Source organism: Zootoca vivipara, chromosome 13, assembly GCF_963506605.1.
Source record: "Zootoca vivipara chromosome 13, rZooViv1.1, whole genome shotgun sequence".
NCBI lineage: Eukaryota > Metazoa > Chordata > Lepidosauria > Squamata > Lacertidae > Zootoca > Zootoca vivipara.
In genome coordinates this window covers 23,624,159-23,641,836 of record NC_083288.1, presented here as the reverse complement: position 1 = coordinate 23,641,836, position 17,678 = coordinate 23,624,159, and the positions used below count along the sequence as shown (strand labels likewise).

General features: G+C 47.1%; 1 protein-coding gene across 3 annotated transcripts in view; it reads left to right on the top strand.

Annotated features, from left to right (window-relative positions):
- Positions 1–17,232, top strand: part of JUP (junction plakoglobin) — a 60,621-nt gene extending 43,389 nt beyond the window's left edge. For all 3 annotated transcript variants that reach the window (XM_035134276.2, XM_060281473.1, XM_035134275.2), the window contains exons 3-15: positions 2,262–2,515; positions 3,224–3,462; positions 5,318–5,519; positions 5,816–5,960; positions 6,943–7,046; positions 7,534–7,872; positions 9,563–9,718; positions 9,923–10,042; positions 11,295–11,445; positions 12,581–12,702; positions 14,499–14,538; positions 14,727–14,896; positions 16,172–17,232. In XM_035134276.2, the coding sequence (XP_034990167.1) occupies positions 2,262–2,515; positions 3,224–3,462; positions 5,318–5,519; positions 5,816–5,960; positions 6,943–7,046; positions 7,534–7,872; positions 9,563–9,718; positions 9,923–10,042; positions 11,295–11,445; positions 12,581–12,702; positions 14,499–14,538; positions 14,727–14,872 (2,018 nt within the window). In that variant the 3' untranslated portion in view covers positions 14,873–14,896; positions 16,172–17,232. The remainder of the gene's footprint in view (positions 1–2,261; positions 2,516–3,223; positions 3,463–5,317; positions 5,520–5,815; positions 5,961–6,942; positions 7,047–7,533; positions 7,873–9,562; positions 9,719–9,922; positions 10,043–11,294; positions 11,446–12,580; positions 12,703–14,498; positions 14,539–14,726; positions 14,897–16,171) is intronic.
- Positions 17,233–17,678: the final 446 nt, after the last annotated feature.

Here is a 17,678-nt window from a genome sequence, read left to right as displayed (position 1 = left end):
CGCTCTGTTCTGAATTGTTGTTGTGGTTCCCCTCAGCAGCCGGTGTTAGAAGCCGGGATAGGAAAGCTAGGAGCCAAATGGCTCCTGGGAGCTGGGTTATAGGCGCCAAAACAGAATGTCTAGTCGCCATTTGGTTTGGGTGGGGTTCAGCAACACTTTTTATTTCTTATTTTGATAAGCATGAACTAATACACAATTCACATAAGTGACACATTGTTAATATCACATTTTAGCGGAAATTGTGAATACCTGTTTAATTTGGTGTTTACAATAAAAATATTGGTACCAAACTTCAGTTTCATTGTTAAACATATTTTCTATCCTTAACATATTCTTCGAGGCTTCAAAGCACATATATTTCAGTAATCCTTGAATGTCAGCCAGGCTAAAAAAGTGGCTGCCAGATTTTCTGAGGCGCTCGCAAATGAAGAACCTTTAGGCGCAAAATGCACCTGGTGCCCTGCTAATTTCGAACCCTGCCTGGAGCGTGGAGCCCAGTGCGACTACACTGGTCACCCTACCCTAAAACCACCTCTGGTTGCTGCACCATGAACCTTCAGGCCACGCCCTTGCCTGAGGTCATATGATGAGGCAGCGTTGCATATTGCCTCTTCACCCAGTTTGGGTCTCCCCAGGAGGTTTACAAGGCAAGCACAAAATACAATACTGATGTCACCTCCATTATAAAAGAGAGACACAGACTTATTTTACCGGGTGTTATAGTGCCAGATTAAACCCCACCAGCACTGTATCTGAACACTCTCCAGACTCTAATGCCATTATTTAAAAAAGCCAAGAAAAAATTGGTAGCTAAACTTCCCAACCGCATAGGTAGGTAATCTGAAGAACGGGCACTGTAACAGGGAAAAAAAGCTCTGCTGTTGGTAACTGACAGCCTGGTTGCAGAAAGCATAGGTGGTTTGGGTGATATGGAAGAAGGCATTCCATAAAGAAAGTAGGCTCCTCAGACCTGGACCTACCTTTTTCTACCATATACAGTGGTACCTCGACTTACGAAGGTGATCCGTTCCGCAGGACTCTTCGTAAGTCGAAGTCTTCAGTTGTCGAAGCGCCTGTTCTGCACATGTGCAAAGCGCGATTTTGCACTTCTGCGCAGGCGCAGAACGTGCGCGCGGCGAAAAGACTTCCGGGTTTGCCGACTTCGGAAGTCTAAACCTTCGGAAGTCGAGTCATTTGGATGTCAAGGTACCACTGTATTTTGTATGGGTGGCAGTAATGCTGTTGCAACCAACCCACCCCAGGTCAGGCTGTAACTCTTTACATCATGATGATGATTGTAATAAAAATTCTTCCTTGTCATCAGTGGGTCCCAACACTAGTGTGCTCTAAGAGGCTAGGACTCTGGATGTGTAGGGCTTTAAAGGTTAAATCGGCGCTCAGAAATTACGAACACAGACCCAAGAGATGCCTTGCTCCAGCAGGGCAGTATATCCAGACAGTTCTTACATTTTTGCAAGAATGATGCTTCTGTGTGATTACTTCCCATGCTGTGATTAGTGCATGTTAGTGGCTAGTTTAAGCACGGTCACAGAAAGCAGAACATTTCAGTTCATCCCACATGAATTGGTAGCATCTGAATCTTGGGACGTGACCTCACTGCTCGTGTAGCGTAAGAACTGGTCCTCAGCCTTGTGAGCTGGGAAATCTGGATTCAAATCCACATTCTGCCATAGTCCCATTGGGTGGGACAAGTAACATTGCCTCAGCTGTGGTTCCCCGGCTATGAAATGGAAAGAGCACCTTCTGGTAGGATGTTGTGAAGGTGGACTTGTACAAGGATGGAGAAGTCTGTAGCTCAAGGGTGTTTCCGCACTAACTCAGAGAAGCTATAATTCTAAATACAGAAGAGACTTGTAGGAGACTGCAGAAAGACAGTCGCATTTGCAGGTAGAGGCAGCGAACAGCTGTGATTCTCTGCGTAGCACAGCAATCCAGGTTGCTGCAATAATTTAGGAGCGTCAACACGACCCCCCCCCCCCCGAATCCCTGTGTATATTTTTCCAGTGCAAACCGGTCCCCATTTCCCACCTCCCTTTCATGTTTTTAATTAAGCAGCTTTGTGTTACAACTGCCTAATCGCACTGGCTAATTAACTCCTGCCTTATCTCTTGGCTCACATGTGACGACTCCTGCACCTCGCAGAGCTGAAGCAGTTTCATGAACCTCCCTGTGAGGCGGATGGAAATCCTGGTTGGGATTTCCTCTGTGCTAATCCTGTCCCCGCTCGCCCTCTTTTGCAGCGGATTTGGAGTCCCACCTTGCCATGACCCGTGCCCAGCGCGTCCGGGCTGCCATGTACCCGGAGACGGTAGAGGACCGCTCCCTTCTCATCAGCACCCAAGTGGAAGGGCAGCAGACAAATGTTCAGCGACTGGCCGAGCCCTCCCAGATGCTCAAGTCGGCCATTGTGCATCTCATCAACTACCAGGATGATGCTGAGCTGGCCACCCGTGCCATCCCCGAACTCACCAAACTCTTGAATGACGAGGATCCGGTAAGGCTCTAGACCCCTGCGACTTGTTGGAGTCAGTTTGCCCTAGCAGAGTGGGTGGTCTGGAGTGTAGTTGGCATGTCAGTGATCCCGTACGTGAAGTGGTGTATACTGTGCTCCCACTGAAATTCTGCAACTTCTCTGCCCTTGAATCTTCAGTTTCAGTCTTCTGCAATTTACCCCACCCCACAAAAAAAAATTACCAAGTGTGCCTAGCTCTTACAACTGCAAAGGTTTTTGGCAATCTCTGGTGAAACCCTTGAAGCCCGAGAGAGTGATGAATAGCATTGTTAGCACGTAGAAGAACTTCAGCCCCCTTGATTCCTCCCCCCCCCAATGACTCACAGAAGTGGACTGGATCATGTCAAGAGATAAATCATTCTGATTTGTGTAACTAACACAGGGTGCAGAATTCGGCCACGCTTAGTGTTGAACGCTGGAGCTTTTAGGGCTGTCATCATCACCAGCAATGTGTAAAATTCAGCATAAAGAGAAGAGTGTCATTTTCATGTAAATAAGTATATAGGGAATTTTTAATTTTGTCTACTGGGTCCGCCCGTTGGTGTTGATGTAGTACACCTTGTCTGGTCTTTGACCGCAATAAAGATTGATTGCAGCACAATAGAACTGGGTGTTCGGCAGAACTCACTGCAGCTCCCTGTTTCATCCTTTCAGCTCACCTCTTAAATTCATTGCTTCCATTCCTTCCAGGTCGTGGTCAGCAAAGCAGCCATGATTGTGAACCAGCTGTCCAAGAAGGAGGCCTCGCGCCGTGCTCTGATGCAGTCCCCTCAGATCGTCGCTGCCGTGGTCCGAACCATGCACAGCACGAGCGACCTAGATACAGCCCGCTGCACCACCAGCATCCTCCACAACCTGTCCCACCACCGCGAGGGCCTGCTGTCCATCTTTAAGTCTGGGGGCATCCCAGCTCTTGTGCGCATGCTCAGGTGAATCTGCAGCCCTTGGCCCATCCCATGGATGCCTTTAAAATCATAGACACTGCCTTAGGCAGAGTCAAACCATTGGTCCATCTGGCTCAGTATTGTTACACTTGGCTGGCAGTGGCTCTCTGGGCTTTATCCAGGGTTCCATCCCAGTCGTCCTTCTAGAAGCCAAGGATCGAACCTGGGAGCTTTTGCATACAAATCAGATGCTCTGCTGTGAACTACAGCCTTCCCCCAACCCTACAGGGCTTTCTGAATTTCCAACACTCAGCAGAGCTTGATCTATCACTTCCCCCATTTTTGGAAGAGCTTGTTTGAAGAGTAAAGCTTGGAAATCCAAACAATGTATAGGACGCCTATCTGGGCTGCATTTGCACTAGGTATTCTGCTCAGGTTCTTGGCGGGTTGTAATTGCAGAAGTTTAGGGTGGTATTCGGTCCAGTATACCTGAAGGAGCGTCTCCACCCCATCGTTCTGCCCGGACACTGAGATCCAGTACCGAGGGCCTTCTGGCGGTTCTCTCGTTGCAAGAAGCCAGGATGCAGGGAACCAGGCAGAGGGCCTTCTCGGTAGCGCCCGCCCTGTGGAACACCCTCCCATCAGATGTCAAAGAGAAAAACAGCTACCAGATTTTTGGAAGACATCTGAAGGCAGCCCTGTTTAGGGAGGCTTTTAATGTTTAATAGATTATTTCATTTCATTTTTCTGTTGGAAGCCGCCCAGAGTGGCTGTTGGAAGCCGCCCAGAGTGGCTTAGTTTATTATTAAACTAAATTCACGTGCTAACCTAACAGGATTTCTTTTCCCCCTGCACCACCCCAAAATCTGCTCTGGTAGGTCGGGAGAAAGCCCAGAACATATTTAGAAAGGTGTGGGAGTGGGGAGGAGAAATCCTTGCACTGATGGAACATCGACCATAGCAATACCCTCAATCTTTGGTTTGTGCCAGGGCTCAGCCCTGAAACCTGTCAAGTCCCATTGTGATGTACATAATCCTCTATACTTCCAATGAGTAATTACAAGCAACCTACCCACACCTGATATTACAGGGAAGGGCCATATTTACTTGATCCTTCTCTACCTCTTAGCTTGACAAATAGCTGACCATGTCCCTCCCGGTGGTCGGTTAACCATCTCTTGAGTTGCACAAAGAACCTTGCTTGCACGCAGAACTAAAGCATACTAGCTTCAGTCACCCCCAAATTCCCAGGCACACCTGAGCACTTCCTGCTATTCCTATGCTATGCAAGCCTTGCTAGGCACCTGAGCTGCCGTGGCAGCTTGCCAGGTGAACGTCCACACCCAGCTGGCATAAAATGGAGCTGATGAGCAGTTGCCTTAACATGGAGGCGTCGCCTTTGTTTTTTGAAGCACAAGCCTCGGCGTGCCGTAGCTGAGCCTTGCTCGGTTTCCACTACTGCTTTTCCACAGTTTAGAAGTCCCGCAACCACTGCACCCTCTTCATATCTTGGCACCTTTTTTAATAGCCTCTCTGTGTGCCACGGTGGGACCACCAGAGCACAGAGCCGCATCCTCAGTGGCAGCCCCACAACTGAGTTGGCAGCAAAACTGTCCCATCATCTTGGTGTTGCTCTCAACTGAGCACCCTGAGAAAGGAGAGGAGAAGCCAGGGAGTGGGGACATAACTTAAGTGGATGGCAGGTGCATAGCTTGGTGACAGAGCGTGTGATCGCTAAGGCAGCGGGGCTTTATTTTAAGCATGTGCAGTGAGTCCCACTGTTTCTTCATTGCAGTTCACGTATGAATCGTTGCCTGTCTTGACCCCCTTTGGCAGTAGGCTGGAAATTCAAATAATAGAATTTTTTGTCTCCCACTGTTTCCCACCCCTTGGCGCACAGCTCTCCCGTGGAGTCAGTCCTGTTTTATGCCATCACCACCCTTCACAACCTGCTGCTGTACCAGGAAGGTGCCAAGATGGCCGTGCGCCTGGCGGATGGCCTTCAGAAGATGGTCCCCCTCCTGACCAAGAACAACCCAAAATTTCTTGCCATCACCACGGACTGCCTGCAGCTGCTTGCCTATGGGAACCAGGAAAGCAAGGTAAAGGGGGAGCCGTGCCACTAAACTAGGATGCTTCTCTTACATGGAGTGCGGGGCAGGAGAGACCCTGGGATCCAGTAACATAGAGCCTGAATTGGTGCTCAGAATATAAGCAAGTCTTCCCCACTCATGTTTGATTTTGGGTTGTGTCAGCTCCTGTTTACAAACAGCAAGGAAAAGGCTTCATGGAGAGAACATGCCCTAAGTTCTGGGGAAACTATTGAATGGACAGGTGCCATTCTCTGCACCCGCCCAGAGAAGCAGGAGATCATTGCTCTGTGTGCTTGCTTCTGCAGCTCATCATCCTGGCCAACGGAGGCCCCCAAGCGCTTGTTCAGATTATGCGCAGCTACTCATATGAGAAACTGCTCTGGACCACCAGCCGCGTCCTCAAGGTCCTTTCCGTCTGCCCCAGCAACAAGCCAGCCATCGTGGAAGCCGGTGAGTGGCTACAGTAGTGGAACGCTTTGTTAGGAGTCTGGAAAAGGGGTGCTTCATCTGGCGTCACACTTTGCTGTCTTCAGCAGCTGATGCCTCTAGAGTGCGCTGTGGCAATTGGTTCTCTTCATTGACTGTGCAAAGTATGTTCCCTAAATTTGCACTTTGCATTGGAGAACGTGCAAAGTGGTACGTTGAGTAAAGCGAGGAATGCTCAGCTTTCAGGACTCTCCCAGGAACTAGTTCAGCATGTACAAATTGACTAGAGGATACTGTTTCTTTAAAAACTCAGAGCAACAATGGGTCTTGCAAGTGGGGTTTCCCAGGCACTGATCAGGGCAACACCATCGTTGCTTCATCATTGCTATAGACTGGGCAAATAGCTAGCCTTTCAGTTACAGTAAGACCTGTGCACAGTCATTCTACTAGAAAGCAAAGAACCTCACACCACAGTCTAGTGTTGAAAGAGTTAGACTTAGAACTTGATCAAGATCTTTGCCTTTGACATTCCTGTGGGCAGGACCTGACTTCTTACTTAGGTATGGTGCCGGTTATTGTAAGGGTTTTAACATAACACAGCTTTTGGCGAGTCACTTCGCTAGCCTTGGTTTCCTTACCTGTATAATAGAAAAAAGCAGTGATCGGACTTCCTCTTGAGCATAGTCTTGAACACACAACAAAGATTTGTGTCAAGGAAATGTTCTTAGTGTTGCTTCATTATATATATCAACCTTGCAAAACGCTAATTAGTGCTGTCGGACTCCCTCTCGCAGCCTGTCTTGGCAGTTTGTGTCGTGCATGATAGCATTGCTGCAGCTGTAGCCGTGAGCTACATCCAACTTCCTTTCCAGCAGGAAAGACAGGGTTTAAATGCTAGTTATGTAGTGGTGGTTTAACACTGTTTGTCCAAGTAACCAAAGTAAAAGTAAATAAATTACAATTTTATAATCTCTTTTCTTCTTCCTCCTCCAACACATCCCAACAGGAGGCATGCAAGCTCTGGGAAAGCACCTGACCAGCTCCAGCCCAAGGCTTGTGCAGAACTGCCTGTGGACTCTGAGGAACCTCTCAGATGTGGCCACAAAGCAGGTGAGCAAGACTGGGCAGGGCCTCTTGCATTCTGCAGCAGTATATTTTTTTCCACGGGCACCTTTAATTTGAACCACCCATAAGCCCCACCTAGCAATTGTACCTAAGAGTTGCAGAGTCATGACCAGTAATCTCCTTCTGTTGGAGGATCACTTGGAGAAGGGAGTGGAGGAGTGGGGAATAGGGCAAGCCTTGATGATCCTTCACTCCTCTTTTTTGCTCTTGCGTTAGCAACTAGGGGGCCAGTTGACATTCCTCTGTGGCCATATTTGGCTTAGGGGATTCCAGCAGATGACCCTGGCCTTAGGGTCTAGCTAGCTTCTGACCTGGAGAGGTTGTAGCAAAATCTCATGACACTCCTGTTTGAGAAGGGGGAGTCTGAGAGAGAAACATGTTGGAATACTTCTTCCCCACACTCCTTTCTTCCCTTTTACGAAATTGTCTGGCCCCGTGGTGTCGTCTCATGACCTTTCTACCCCACCCACAGGAGGGGCTTGATGGTGTCCTGAAGATCCTGGTGAACCAGCTGAGTTCGGACGACATCAACGTGCTGACCTGTGCCACCGGCACCCTCTCCAACCTGACCTGCAACAACAGCAAGAACAAGACCCTGGTCACCCAGTCAAATGGAGTGGAGGCCCTGATACACACCATCCTCCGGGCGGGAGACAAAGAGGATATCACCGAGCCGGCTGTCTGTGCTCTGAGGCACCTCACCAGCCGGCACCCAGAGGCTGAGATGGCCCAGAATTCCGTGCGGCTGAACTATGGCATCCCCGCCATTGTCAAGCTGCTTAATCAGCCCAATCAGTGGCCGTTGATCAAGGTATGAGTGGAGGGAGGCCACTGGCTGAGCACTTATGCGTATACGTAGTGTACCTTACTTCAGATTGCTAAAGCAGTGGCTTTTCACATGTCAGGAAAACAATCTAGCACAGTCCTAGGAGGCTGTGCCACGTCAGAATGGGCGGTCATGGTTAAACCTTTCTCCATGTCAGAAACTCCCTGACCATCACGGAAAGCTACTGTATTAGGGATTGTAGTAGTTTAGCTTTCTCCCATGCACTTTTCTCTTGGCGTGCCACGAGGTTTCATCAACACCAAGGGAGCGTTTGATCACATGGGTCTCCAACACTTTTTAAAATATCATTTTTTTTCTTTATTGAAAGATTAAAAAGTACTAGTTACAGGTAGGTAGCTGTGTTGGTCTGCCATAGTCGAAACAAAATAAAAATAAAATCCTTCCAATAGCACCTTAGAGAGCAACTAAGTTTGTCATTGGTATGAGCTTTCGTGTGCATGCACACTGGTATCTGAAGAAGTGTGCATGCACACAAAAGCTCATACCAGTGACAAACTTAGTTGGTCTCTAAGGTGCTACTGGAAGGAATTTTTTTATTTTGTTTCGATTAAAAAGTACGTAATCACAAGTGCACAGAATAAGATAAGACACAAAAAAGAAGGGGAAAAAACAAATAGCACCTATGTAGAAAACAAAAACAGAGTGGGGGTGGGGGACTTACATACATTACAAGAAATGGTTATTGTAGTTAACTAGACCATAACCTATTACGGTATTTATATTGTTGATTTTGTCCATGGCAAGTTTACGTTTCTACCCAACCTGTTCATGTGTAGTGATTTTGTACATATCTTCAATCTAATCGTGGAAGGGAGCTGCATTTTTATTTTTCCAGTTCATCAATACTGTACCTGACTTTCTGCTGCTGTAAGAGTGCAGAGAGTCACTTCACATTGTCCCTTCGTTATATTCCATGTATTGGGTTTATAATTCAAAATCACATGGTCTCCATCTTAAGGTGGTACAGCCCGCCTAATACTACTTTCAGCTAAGCTGCAGGGGGGCTCCTTGCCACACTGTGGAATTTGAATTTGTGTGCTGGGGAATGATGATGTTGTTGTGGATGTAGGAACGATGGGAGCAATCGGCGTAGATGTCCGAGATCTGTATGGCCGGTTGGTATAACACCATGGCTAAGTGCATTTACCTGTGAGCTAGGAAGGCTTCGCTTCCAAATTGCAGCTCGGCTGTAAGATAATTGGGCAGCCTTCGACAGAGCAGCCTCTTCTGTAATATGGGGATGATGAATAACACCAGCCCAACCTTTCATGCCAGTTGTCCAGATTGCTTAGATGACACAAGTGCTTAAGGGCATGGTGCTTTTCCCTTATATAATCTTATAGCAGACATGGGGTCTCTAGGTGCAGATGGGAGAAGAGAGTCTTCCTCCTGGAAGAAGGTTGAGAGAAGGGGGTTGGTGGGTATGAGAGAGAGGAATTGCTCTGTTGGCTAGCCTAATCCAGTGGTGCTCTTGTGTTTGGTATTAATTTGGAGCAAAGGAGCAGGGACCGCATTGTTCTGCTCTGTTTTCTGACTTCAAATGCCGAGGGTGGGGTAGGGATGGGGAACACCAAGCACCTTGCAGAGCTTCCTGGTTTTGCCCTTGGCCAGCGTCCTCAAGGTGTGCCTCTTTCCTTCTTCTCCATGCTCATAGGCTACCATCGGCCTCATCCGCAACCTGGCTTTGTGCCCAGCCAACCACGCCCCCTTGCAGGAAGCCGCCGTCATCCCGCGCCTGGTTCAGCTGCTGGTGAAAGCTCACCAAGACGCCCAGCGCCACGCAGCCGCTGGCACACAGCAGCCCTACACGGTGAGAGGCCAGGGAGGGTGCTGGCTTGGGCATGGGATCCTAGCCGGCTGAAAGCCCCCTTAATACAGCCGGTCCCTGTTTTCATTTCATTTTGCACCTCTGGAGCGATAGTCACCTTCGGTGTAGCAATAACATGTGAGGTGCAAGCCCAGGGAGCAGGCAGGTCTGCACATCCAGCCCCTAACAGATTTCTTTCTCGTTCAGGATGGGGTAAAGATGGAGGAGATCGTGGAAGGCTGTACGGGGGCATTGCACATCTTGGCTCGCGACCCCATGAACCGAATGGAGATCTTCCGCCTGAACACCATCCCGCTCTTTGTACAGGTGGGCGCATCCAAGAGGAGGGGAGGAATGCCATAGGGATGTGTGGGTGGTGGGACTTGGCACCCTTGAGTCGGGTAAAGTAGACTTGGAACAGAGAGAAGCAAATCCCCATGAAGCTTTCTTGGTGGCTCTTGTCCATATTGCCCCCCACCCCCATCTCAGCCTAGTGTTTCCTGCACACACCATTCTAACTTCCTCAAAAGAAAGGCAGGATACTTGGGTGATGTAATCATGAGGTCCTTTGAAAGCATCACCTGTATTCTCTTTTTTAAAAAAATATTTTTTATTCAGTTTCACATTTAACATTTCCATTCATATATATATATAAATCATGGTCATATACAAATAGGATTCTCTGAATCCCTAGAGTTCCCTCCAGAGGTTTCATAGTTATTCTTTTTTCAACTGCACCGTATAATGTTCGCTATATTTCCTTAAAACTCAATTGTTACCATAGTTCTTGTTACATTGCAGGTGTTGTTAAAATCCTGCCAATGTTTTTAATTGTTTATAGTGTTCTTCTAAATAGCTTACAAATTTCCCCAATTCTTTATTGAATTTGTTGTCTTCTTGGTTTCTGATCTTCCCAGTCATTTTTGCCATTTTGGCATAGCCCATCATCTTTGTTAACCATTCTTCTCTGGTAGGGACTTTGTCTTCCTTCCATCTCTGGGCCAGAAGTATCCTCGCAGCCGTCGTTCCATACATAAACAGTCTTTTCTGCTCCTTTGGCATTTCTGGACCTAACAGTCCTAATAAAAAAGCTTCTGTTTTTTTCCACAAAAGTTATTTTAAACATTTTTTTCAACTCTTTATAAATCATTTCCCAATATGCTTTCATTATCTTACACGTCCACCACATACGCCTTCTTTCTCTGCATTTCCAGCAGATATTTGTAGCTGTTCTCTATATTTTTGTTAATTTAGTAGGAGTTAGGTACCATTGGTACCTAGCATCACCTGTATTCTCAAGGCCTTGCTCATCTCCCTATCTTGCTTGTGTAGTTTGGCTTGAATCAGTTTTTTGGGGGGGGGGGAGTGTCTTACCATTTAATAACAACAACAATTAAATGTTTGCCATTCACCCACTGCCCCTAGGCATTGTATGTAAAGCAGGGTTTCATAGTCCTTTGCTAGCAGGGACATGATACACAAGGAACGCCGAGGAAGGGCAGGGAGCAAAACGGAATGAAGTAGAAAACCTTCTCTTGCTTACACTTCCTGCCTTTGTTCGCTTCCCCCCTGACCGCAGCTCCTGTACTCTCCAGTGGAAAACATCCAGCGTGTGGCAGCTGGTGTTCTGTGTGAACTGGCGCAAGATAAGGAAGCAGCTGACGCCATTGATGCAGAGGGGGCCTCAGCACCGCTGATGGAGCTCCTGCACTCCCGGAACGAAGGCACAGGTAATGGGCTGTGTGTGTGCATTTCTCCCGCTAAGATACAGAGTTCTGTGTGGTTCCCTTTGCTGTTGCATGCTCCAGCTTCCTCCATTCAACACTTCAATTAGCTTAATTACCTAGTGTTGAAAATGCGTTACAACAAACATTACAAGAGTGAGATTAAATGTGTGAGAGTGGCAAATGGTTTGGGGGTTTCTATATAAAAGGCAACATGGGCTTACTCAGAGTTAAGTAATTCCAAGCAGGCAACTGTTTCCTCTCTGAGTAAGGAAAATGCAGCATCCGACTTTTCCAGTGAAATGGAATCGATTAAAAGGAGGATGAACAAGGACTGTGTTGAATCTCAAGCTCATCCGTAGTTTAGCACAACACGGACAGGGCCAAACAAATTCCAGCAAGCCTTAGATTGCATGCTTCCCTTTCTCTCGTCCTCCTTCTGAGTTGCTGGGAGGAAAAGGTTTGGGAGCTTTCATTTCAGCTTTTGCATAACTGCTTCCTTTTGTCCAAACTGGGTATTGTGGTTAGTATCAATTGAAGCAATGATTTCAAGTTGGCTTATTACAAACAAGCTATAGTTAATGCTCACATTGCACTAAACTATGGCTTAGTGTGAAGTCTGAATACAACCAATGTTTTTTCTCTGGGAACATTTCCAACTTGGAGAAAAACAACTCATGAAAGTTGTTCCATGGTCTGGTCCAGTCCTATTTGCTGGAGATAAAAATTGGAAGAGACTTGTTAGTGACCAGCGATCTTTTTAATGCAACAAAGGATCCAGGAGTTATGCAAGGATTTAGCTGGATGACCTCATGAACTGAGCAATGGAAATTTGACAGTGAATAGTAGAGTATGAGGGTGTGTAGTTGATGGACAGTCAGCTGGCTGAAAAGAGATGAAGGAAGGATATTGGTTGCAAAATGCCTGTGAGCTACTGATGTGATGTAGCAGACATTGAAGGCAGTTCTCAGACTCACTGGGCTTTTCTAGAAAGGATAGATGAGGCAAAGGAGAAGGAAGCTGAGAAAATTAAAAAGGAATAAAATCCATCAAGGTGGTAAACACAGCCATTGCCAACAGGTGTTAACAAAATGGGAGATTTGCTAAAGGGCCTCTTGATTCCCCCCCCCTCTCCCTCCAGCTACATACGCAGCAGCGGTGCTGTTCCGCATCTCGGAAGACAAGAACCCGGACTATCGGAAACGCGTCTCTGTAGAACTTACCAATTCGCTCTTCAAACACGATCCTGCCGCTTGGGAAGCAGTGAGTGTCTATAATGTTTTGGCAGGGAGGGGCTAGTGTGACAACTTGGAGCCAGAGCAGACCGCCGCCCCCACCCCCTTTCCCCAGTCTTCTCACTCACCTTGAATTTGCTTGCGACATTTATATTCTTATTTTGGACGTTTGATGAATGACTTCTGGAAAAGGAAGGTGCCCGGAGTACTTAAAAGTTGATGGTAGTGTTCTAACATTCAATATTGGGACTTTGGGAATAAATAAACTACCCCTCAGCATTCAAAACGTGAAGATATTTTGAAACTCGGGCACCTGAATCTCACTTCACACTTGCTCAGTTTGGTCCTAACATAATTGGTCATAAGAGAACCGGAAGGGGTTACTGGGTCATCAAGACAAACCCTCTGCCTGTTGCAGGGACCCTGCTTCAAGCAATGTTATGAGAGAGAGAGAGAGAGAGAGAGAGAGAGAGAGAGAGAGAGAGAGAGAGAGAGAGAGAGAAATGCCCCACCTCTTCATGTTCAGTGGTGTTAACAGCCTTGGACAAGGGTTCAAAACTTAACTTCAGCATTTTGCCCAAGGCACTCATTGCCTCATGAGGTGGCTCCCACCATAGCAGGGTTGTTCCAGCTGTGTTCTAGGAAAACCTACGTTTGTTCCTGCATCACACACTTGGGACCAGAGAACACATTTCCCAGGAAACTGCCTTTTGATCTAGTGATTTATTTATTTCTAAATGAAGTCCAGCAGTGGTTTCGGGAGGGAGGGATGTTGAGTGCTCTCCACCTGCAGGACAAATGGCAGCCGTGGGAGCAATTTCCATCAGGAAAACAGCATGAGAGTAAAAGGCTTGCCCTCCTCTTCTTTCCCCACACCAAACTGCTTCACTGTTCCAATCAGTTTGGCACCTGCACTTCATTAGAAACTAAAATACTAGGCCATGCAGCCATAACTGCCTGCATAACAGGTGAATTGGCCCTCCACTTCACATGGGCCAGCGGCAAGACATAAAATACCTGGTCAGCATCCCGTGTGACCTTGAATGTACCCAACTTCCTTAAAGTAACCCAGTTGGATGTTTGCCCAGCCCATTGTTTGGTGGCCTCCAGTGACCTGTTGTCGTCATCCTTTCCCTGAAGCTCTTGTTTCCGTGTTTTGTTACCCACTAAAGTTGACGTGTTTTTTTTCCTGCCCGGCGAACAATCTAAACCTGTTTGGCCAAGTTCAGGACAGTGGTTGGAATACTTTTGGAGAGCTTCACTTGCATAAAGAATTTGAAAATGGTCAAAGTGGCCAAAGGGACTACCAGTGCATTAAAAACAGTCAGAGTGGCCTGCTCATGGTGAACCCACTTGCTTAGCAAATATAGTCTCCAAGCCTCTACCCCGGGACAGAAAAGCGTGTGTCTCTCTCTGTTACACCCATCGTGCCTGATCATTGGCCAGCCAGCTGGGACTGATGGGAGTTGGAATCCAACAACCTCTGGAGGGCCACAGGCTCCCCACCTCTGCTGTATCCCATCAACTCTGGTTTTGGGGTGGTCACTAACTCATGGGCTAGGAGTTCAGCAGACTGGGTTTTCCCTCGTCAAGCATTTGCGGATCCTGGGGGTTCACTGGTTTCTGGGCACGGGCAATCCAGATGTTCACAGCTCTCAGCGGCACAAACTCAGCTAAAGAAGATATTGGCCCACAAAGCGGTTGTCCTGAGGCTGCCATGGGAAATCTGAGTTCAGAATACCCCAAGAGCATCTTGGGGTTAACTTGGGGTCTCAGCAAGGCTTCTGCTACCATGTTGTGTGAACATCCATCTCTTCTCCACAGGCCCAGAGCATGATACCCATTCATGAGCCATACGCAGATGGTAAGTATGAGCTGCCAGCCTTCCTGTCCCTGGGTCCCCGTTCCTAAAAGGTGGGGAGGTGGGAGCTGGCTGAGAGCAAATGGAGCTTGGTGAGGCACTGCCCAACTTTCATCAGAAAACCAGCCTTCACCGCCTGCTCCCCTATAACATTTAAGCACATGGGACATTCTCCTTTTCCGTTGCAATAGAGCTGGATGGAGGTTACCGCAGCATGTACCCCTCCGACATCCCCATGGATCCTATGCATATGGACATGGATATGGACGGGGACTATCCCATGGATGCATACAGCGATGGCGTGCGGGGGGCTTACCCGGACCATGTTCTTTCCTAAGGTGCTCTTTGGGCAGGGCTCAAGGTAAGAGCATCTCCAGATGCATTTTGGAACCGGACAGTTAGTTGAATCAAAATCCAACAGAGAACGGAGTCAGTTTGCTTGTTCCTGGGGGTACAAACACTCTCTGCGCCCTTTTATTTGCCTGCAAAAATGTCACTTTGTTGTTGTGTTTTCCCTGCTCCAAATGAAAATGGGAGGCATGTGGATTAATTTTCAAGCTCAGTTTAAATGGCATGGTAAATTGGAATTCGCCTAGACTCACACACACCCTTTTTCTCCTACTGTGCAACCGCAACAAGAAGTTTGAAGTTTTTGCTTAACCATAGCATGTTGTGTCTTCTGAACCAAGAAACTAAATGACATTGACTCTCATATGTTTGAAACACGCCAGCTTCCAAACGTGGCACGTGAAACTCGGCTGGCTCTGCAAACCTTGGTCAAACGTTAGCTGCAGTTGTTAGGATTTGGATGTAACACTAAACCATGGTTAACTGAAATTGGAAGGAACAGCTTTCGAGATCCTGCTGGCTATGCTGGAGGGGAGAAGAAAGGAGGGGGGGGGGAGCCCAGGCTTGTTCCCTGTCATGGTATCCAAGCATGGCCTTTGTGTGGTGGTCTCTCCTCACCCCCAATTCCTAGACAAAATAAAGCTTTGTAGGTTTGCTACAAGCAGCATAAAATCATGGTTGCTTTTGTTGGGTCAGACCAAATGTCCGCCTGTTCCAACTGTTTATCTCCCAGCAGCCTCCACCCAGTTGCCCCTCTAAGACATCGTAGGTCTCCTGTGGCTTGCCCCTAGCTTCTAGTAAGAAGAGAAATAAATACTGCTGTTTCACTTCTGGCTGTTGTGGCTTATGCCCATTGGTAGACATATCCTTTGCGAATTTGTTGAAAAATTCTCCCATTTCTTTGTGTCGCCTCCAAAGTTGCTTATTTTCAACACCTACTAGTGGAACAGCTACTGTATTCCGAAAGAGAGAGAAAGCTTTGCGCCCGAGATCTAGAAATTTGCCAGTGCCTAAAAACAAAAGGGGTTGTTCTTGACAGCCCGACTGCCAAATTGTCTTCCTGGCTAAAATGGAGGTTGCTACTCAATTGACAAGGAACCAAGAGACCTTTTGCTCGTCAGACTAGGTTACTGGGCTTGATGGACCAAGCGGTCTGACCCTGATATATAAAGCAACTTCCTATATCACAAACAGAGACGTGCTCTCTAGCATTGCTGAGTTCTTTGTATCTTGCAATTCTGACATGCCCTTCTCTCCTGCCCCCCCTCCCTTTTCTCTTGCTCCACAGATGTTTTCTTAACACAGAAGAGGGCAGCCTCAGTGCTCAACTCCGGGGCACTTGGGAGACAGAAGTGCCTGAGAAAGATGACAAACTCTTCCTTTCCCTGCGAGGAGGTTTTATTTTCTAAAACGAAACCATTTCCCCCTCCTGTGGGCCTATGGGAAAGACCCTCACCCCCCCAAGACCCTCCTATCCAGGACTGCTTCTAACAATCTTGTAATAACTTTTTATCAGCAGTCAGCTCCTTTCCCCCTGACTTTAATCAACCTCTCCCGTTTATCCCCTCTGCCGCTTCACCAAACTTTCCCTAAATCTGGGAAGCATTCCCAGAACTGCCATTGGGTCCTTATACGAGTATTTTTCAAGCACACACCCACACCCACACACAAACTCCCCTCACCCCAGCCATTTGTGGTGCAAAACTTAACTCTTTGCCATTTGAGATACATATATCTATATATATTTTCTCCCCTGTTTGCACTTCTAATGCGTTGTCATCTAGGAAGTGAAGAAAACGGTTTTCCTTTTCTCTCTTCTACTTTTTTTTTTAACTTTCTGGGTTTTATTTTTAAATAAAGAGCAGCCAATGGGTGTGAGAGTTTGCCAAGAAATGAACAGCTTTGCATTTCCCATTTGTTCATTTGTTTTTTAGCCCTTGACAAATGTCTCTGTGGGCTTTGGCGCCCCAGCTGAAGAATCTCTTAAGCCCTCCTGCAAAGAGGAATGACTAACCGTTTTAAGAAAGCTGTCCTTCTACTGACCATCTCTTGCACAATTTTAACCCCGAGTTGTCCTCCTTTTCCTCTGTCCTCCCCTCACCCCCACCCTTCCTGGTGATTGGCGTGTTTCTCATCCTCCTCCTTCCTCCCTCCCTCCCCCCCCCCAACCCTCTTCCTCCTACTAATGCATTTTTAAAAGCAGCTCTCTCAATGTGATGGCTTAAGGCTTCCACTGGAAAAGGGATCGATGTAGCTGCAAATGTACTTCAGAAGATTTTATTATTATTTCTCTAAGGGATTTTTTTGTATAGACCAAAGCTTAAAAAACAAATAAAAACTTAAACCCAACCCTGCAATGCAAATGGGGTTGATTTCTTTGTGTTAACATTAGCTTCTGAGTGGCAGACTGAAATTCTGAAGAGGGGAAGACGGCTGAGCAGAAGGAAGGAAGGAAGGAAGGAAGAGAGAAAGGACAGTGGAAGAATATGCCCGGATGCAGTTTATAAGTGCGCAGGCCCTGTTTCATTGGGGAAATGTAGGGTTGGCCCAACAGCCTAGTAGAAGACGAACTAGGATTGTAATATATATATATTGGGAAGCTGATCGACTTGCTTGATTAGGCCAGGGAAAATTTATTGGAGAGAGAATGAAAAAAAGCATTGGCCTCTCTGAGTGGTGTGCTTTGTGTGCGAGCTTGTAAATAAGTTTGTGTTTCTCAAAAATAAATCAACATTGAGGTTTGGGGCACACTACGCATTCTGACTTCAACTGGTTTTAAATGCAGGTTAAATAAT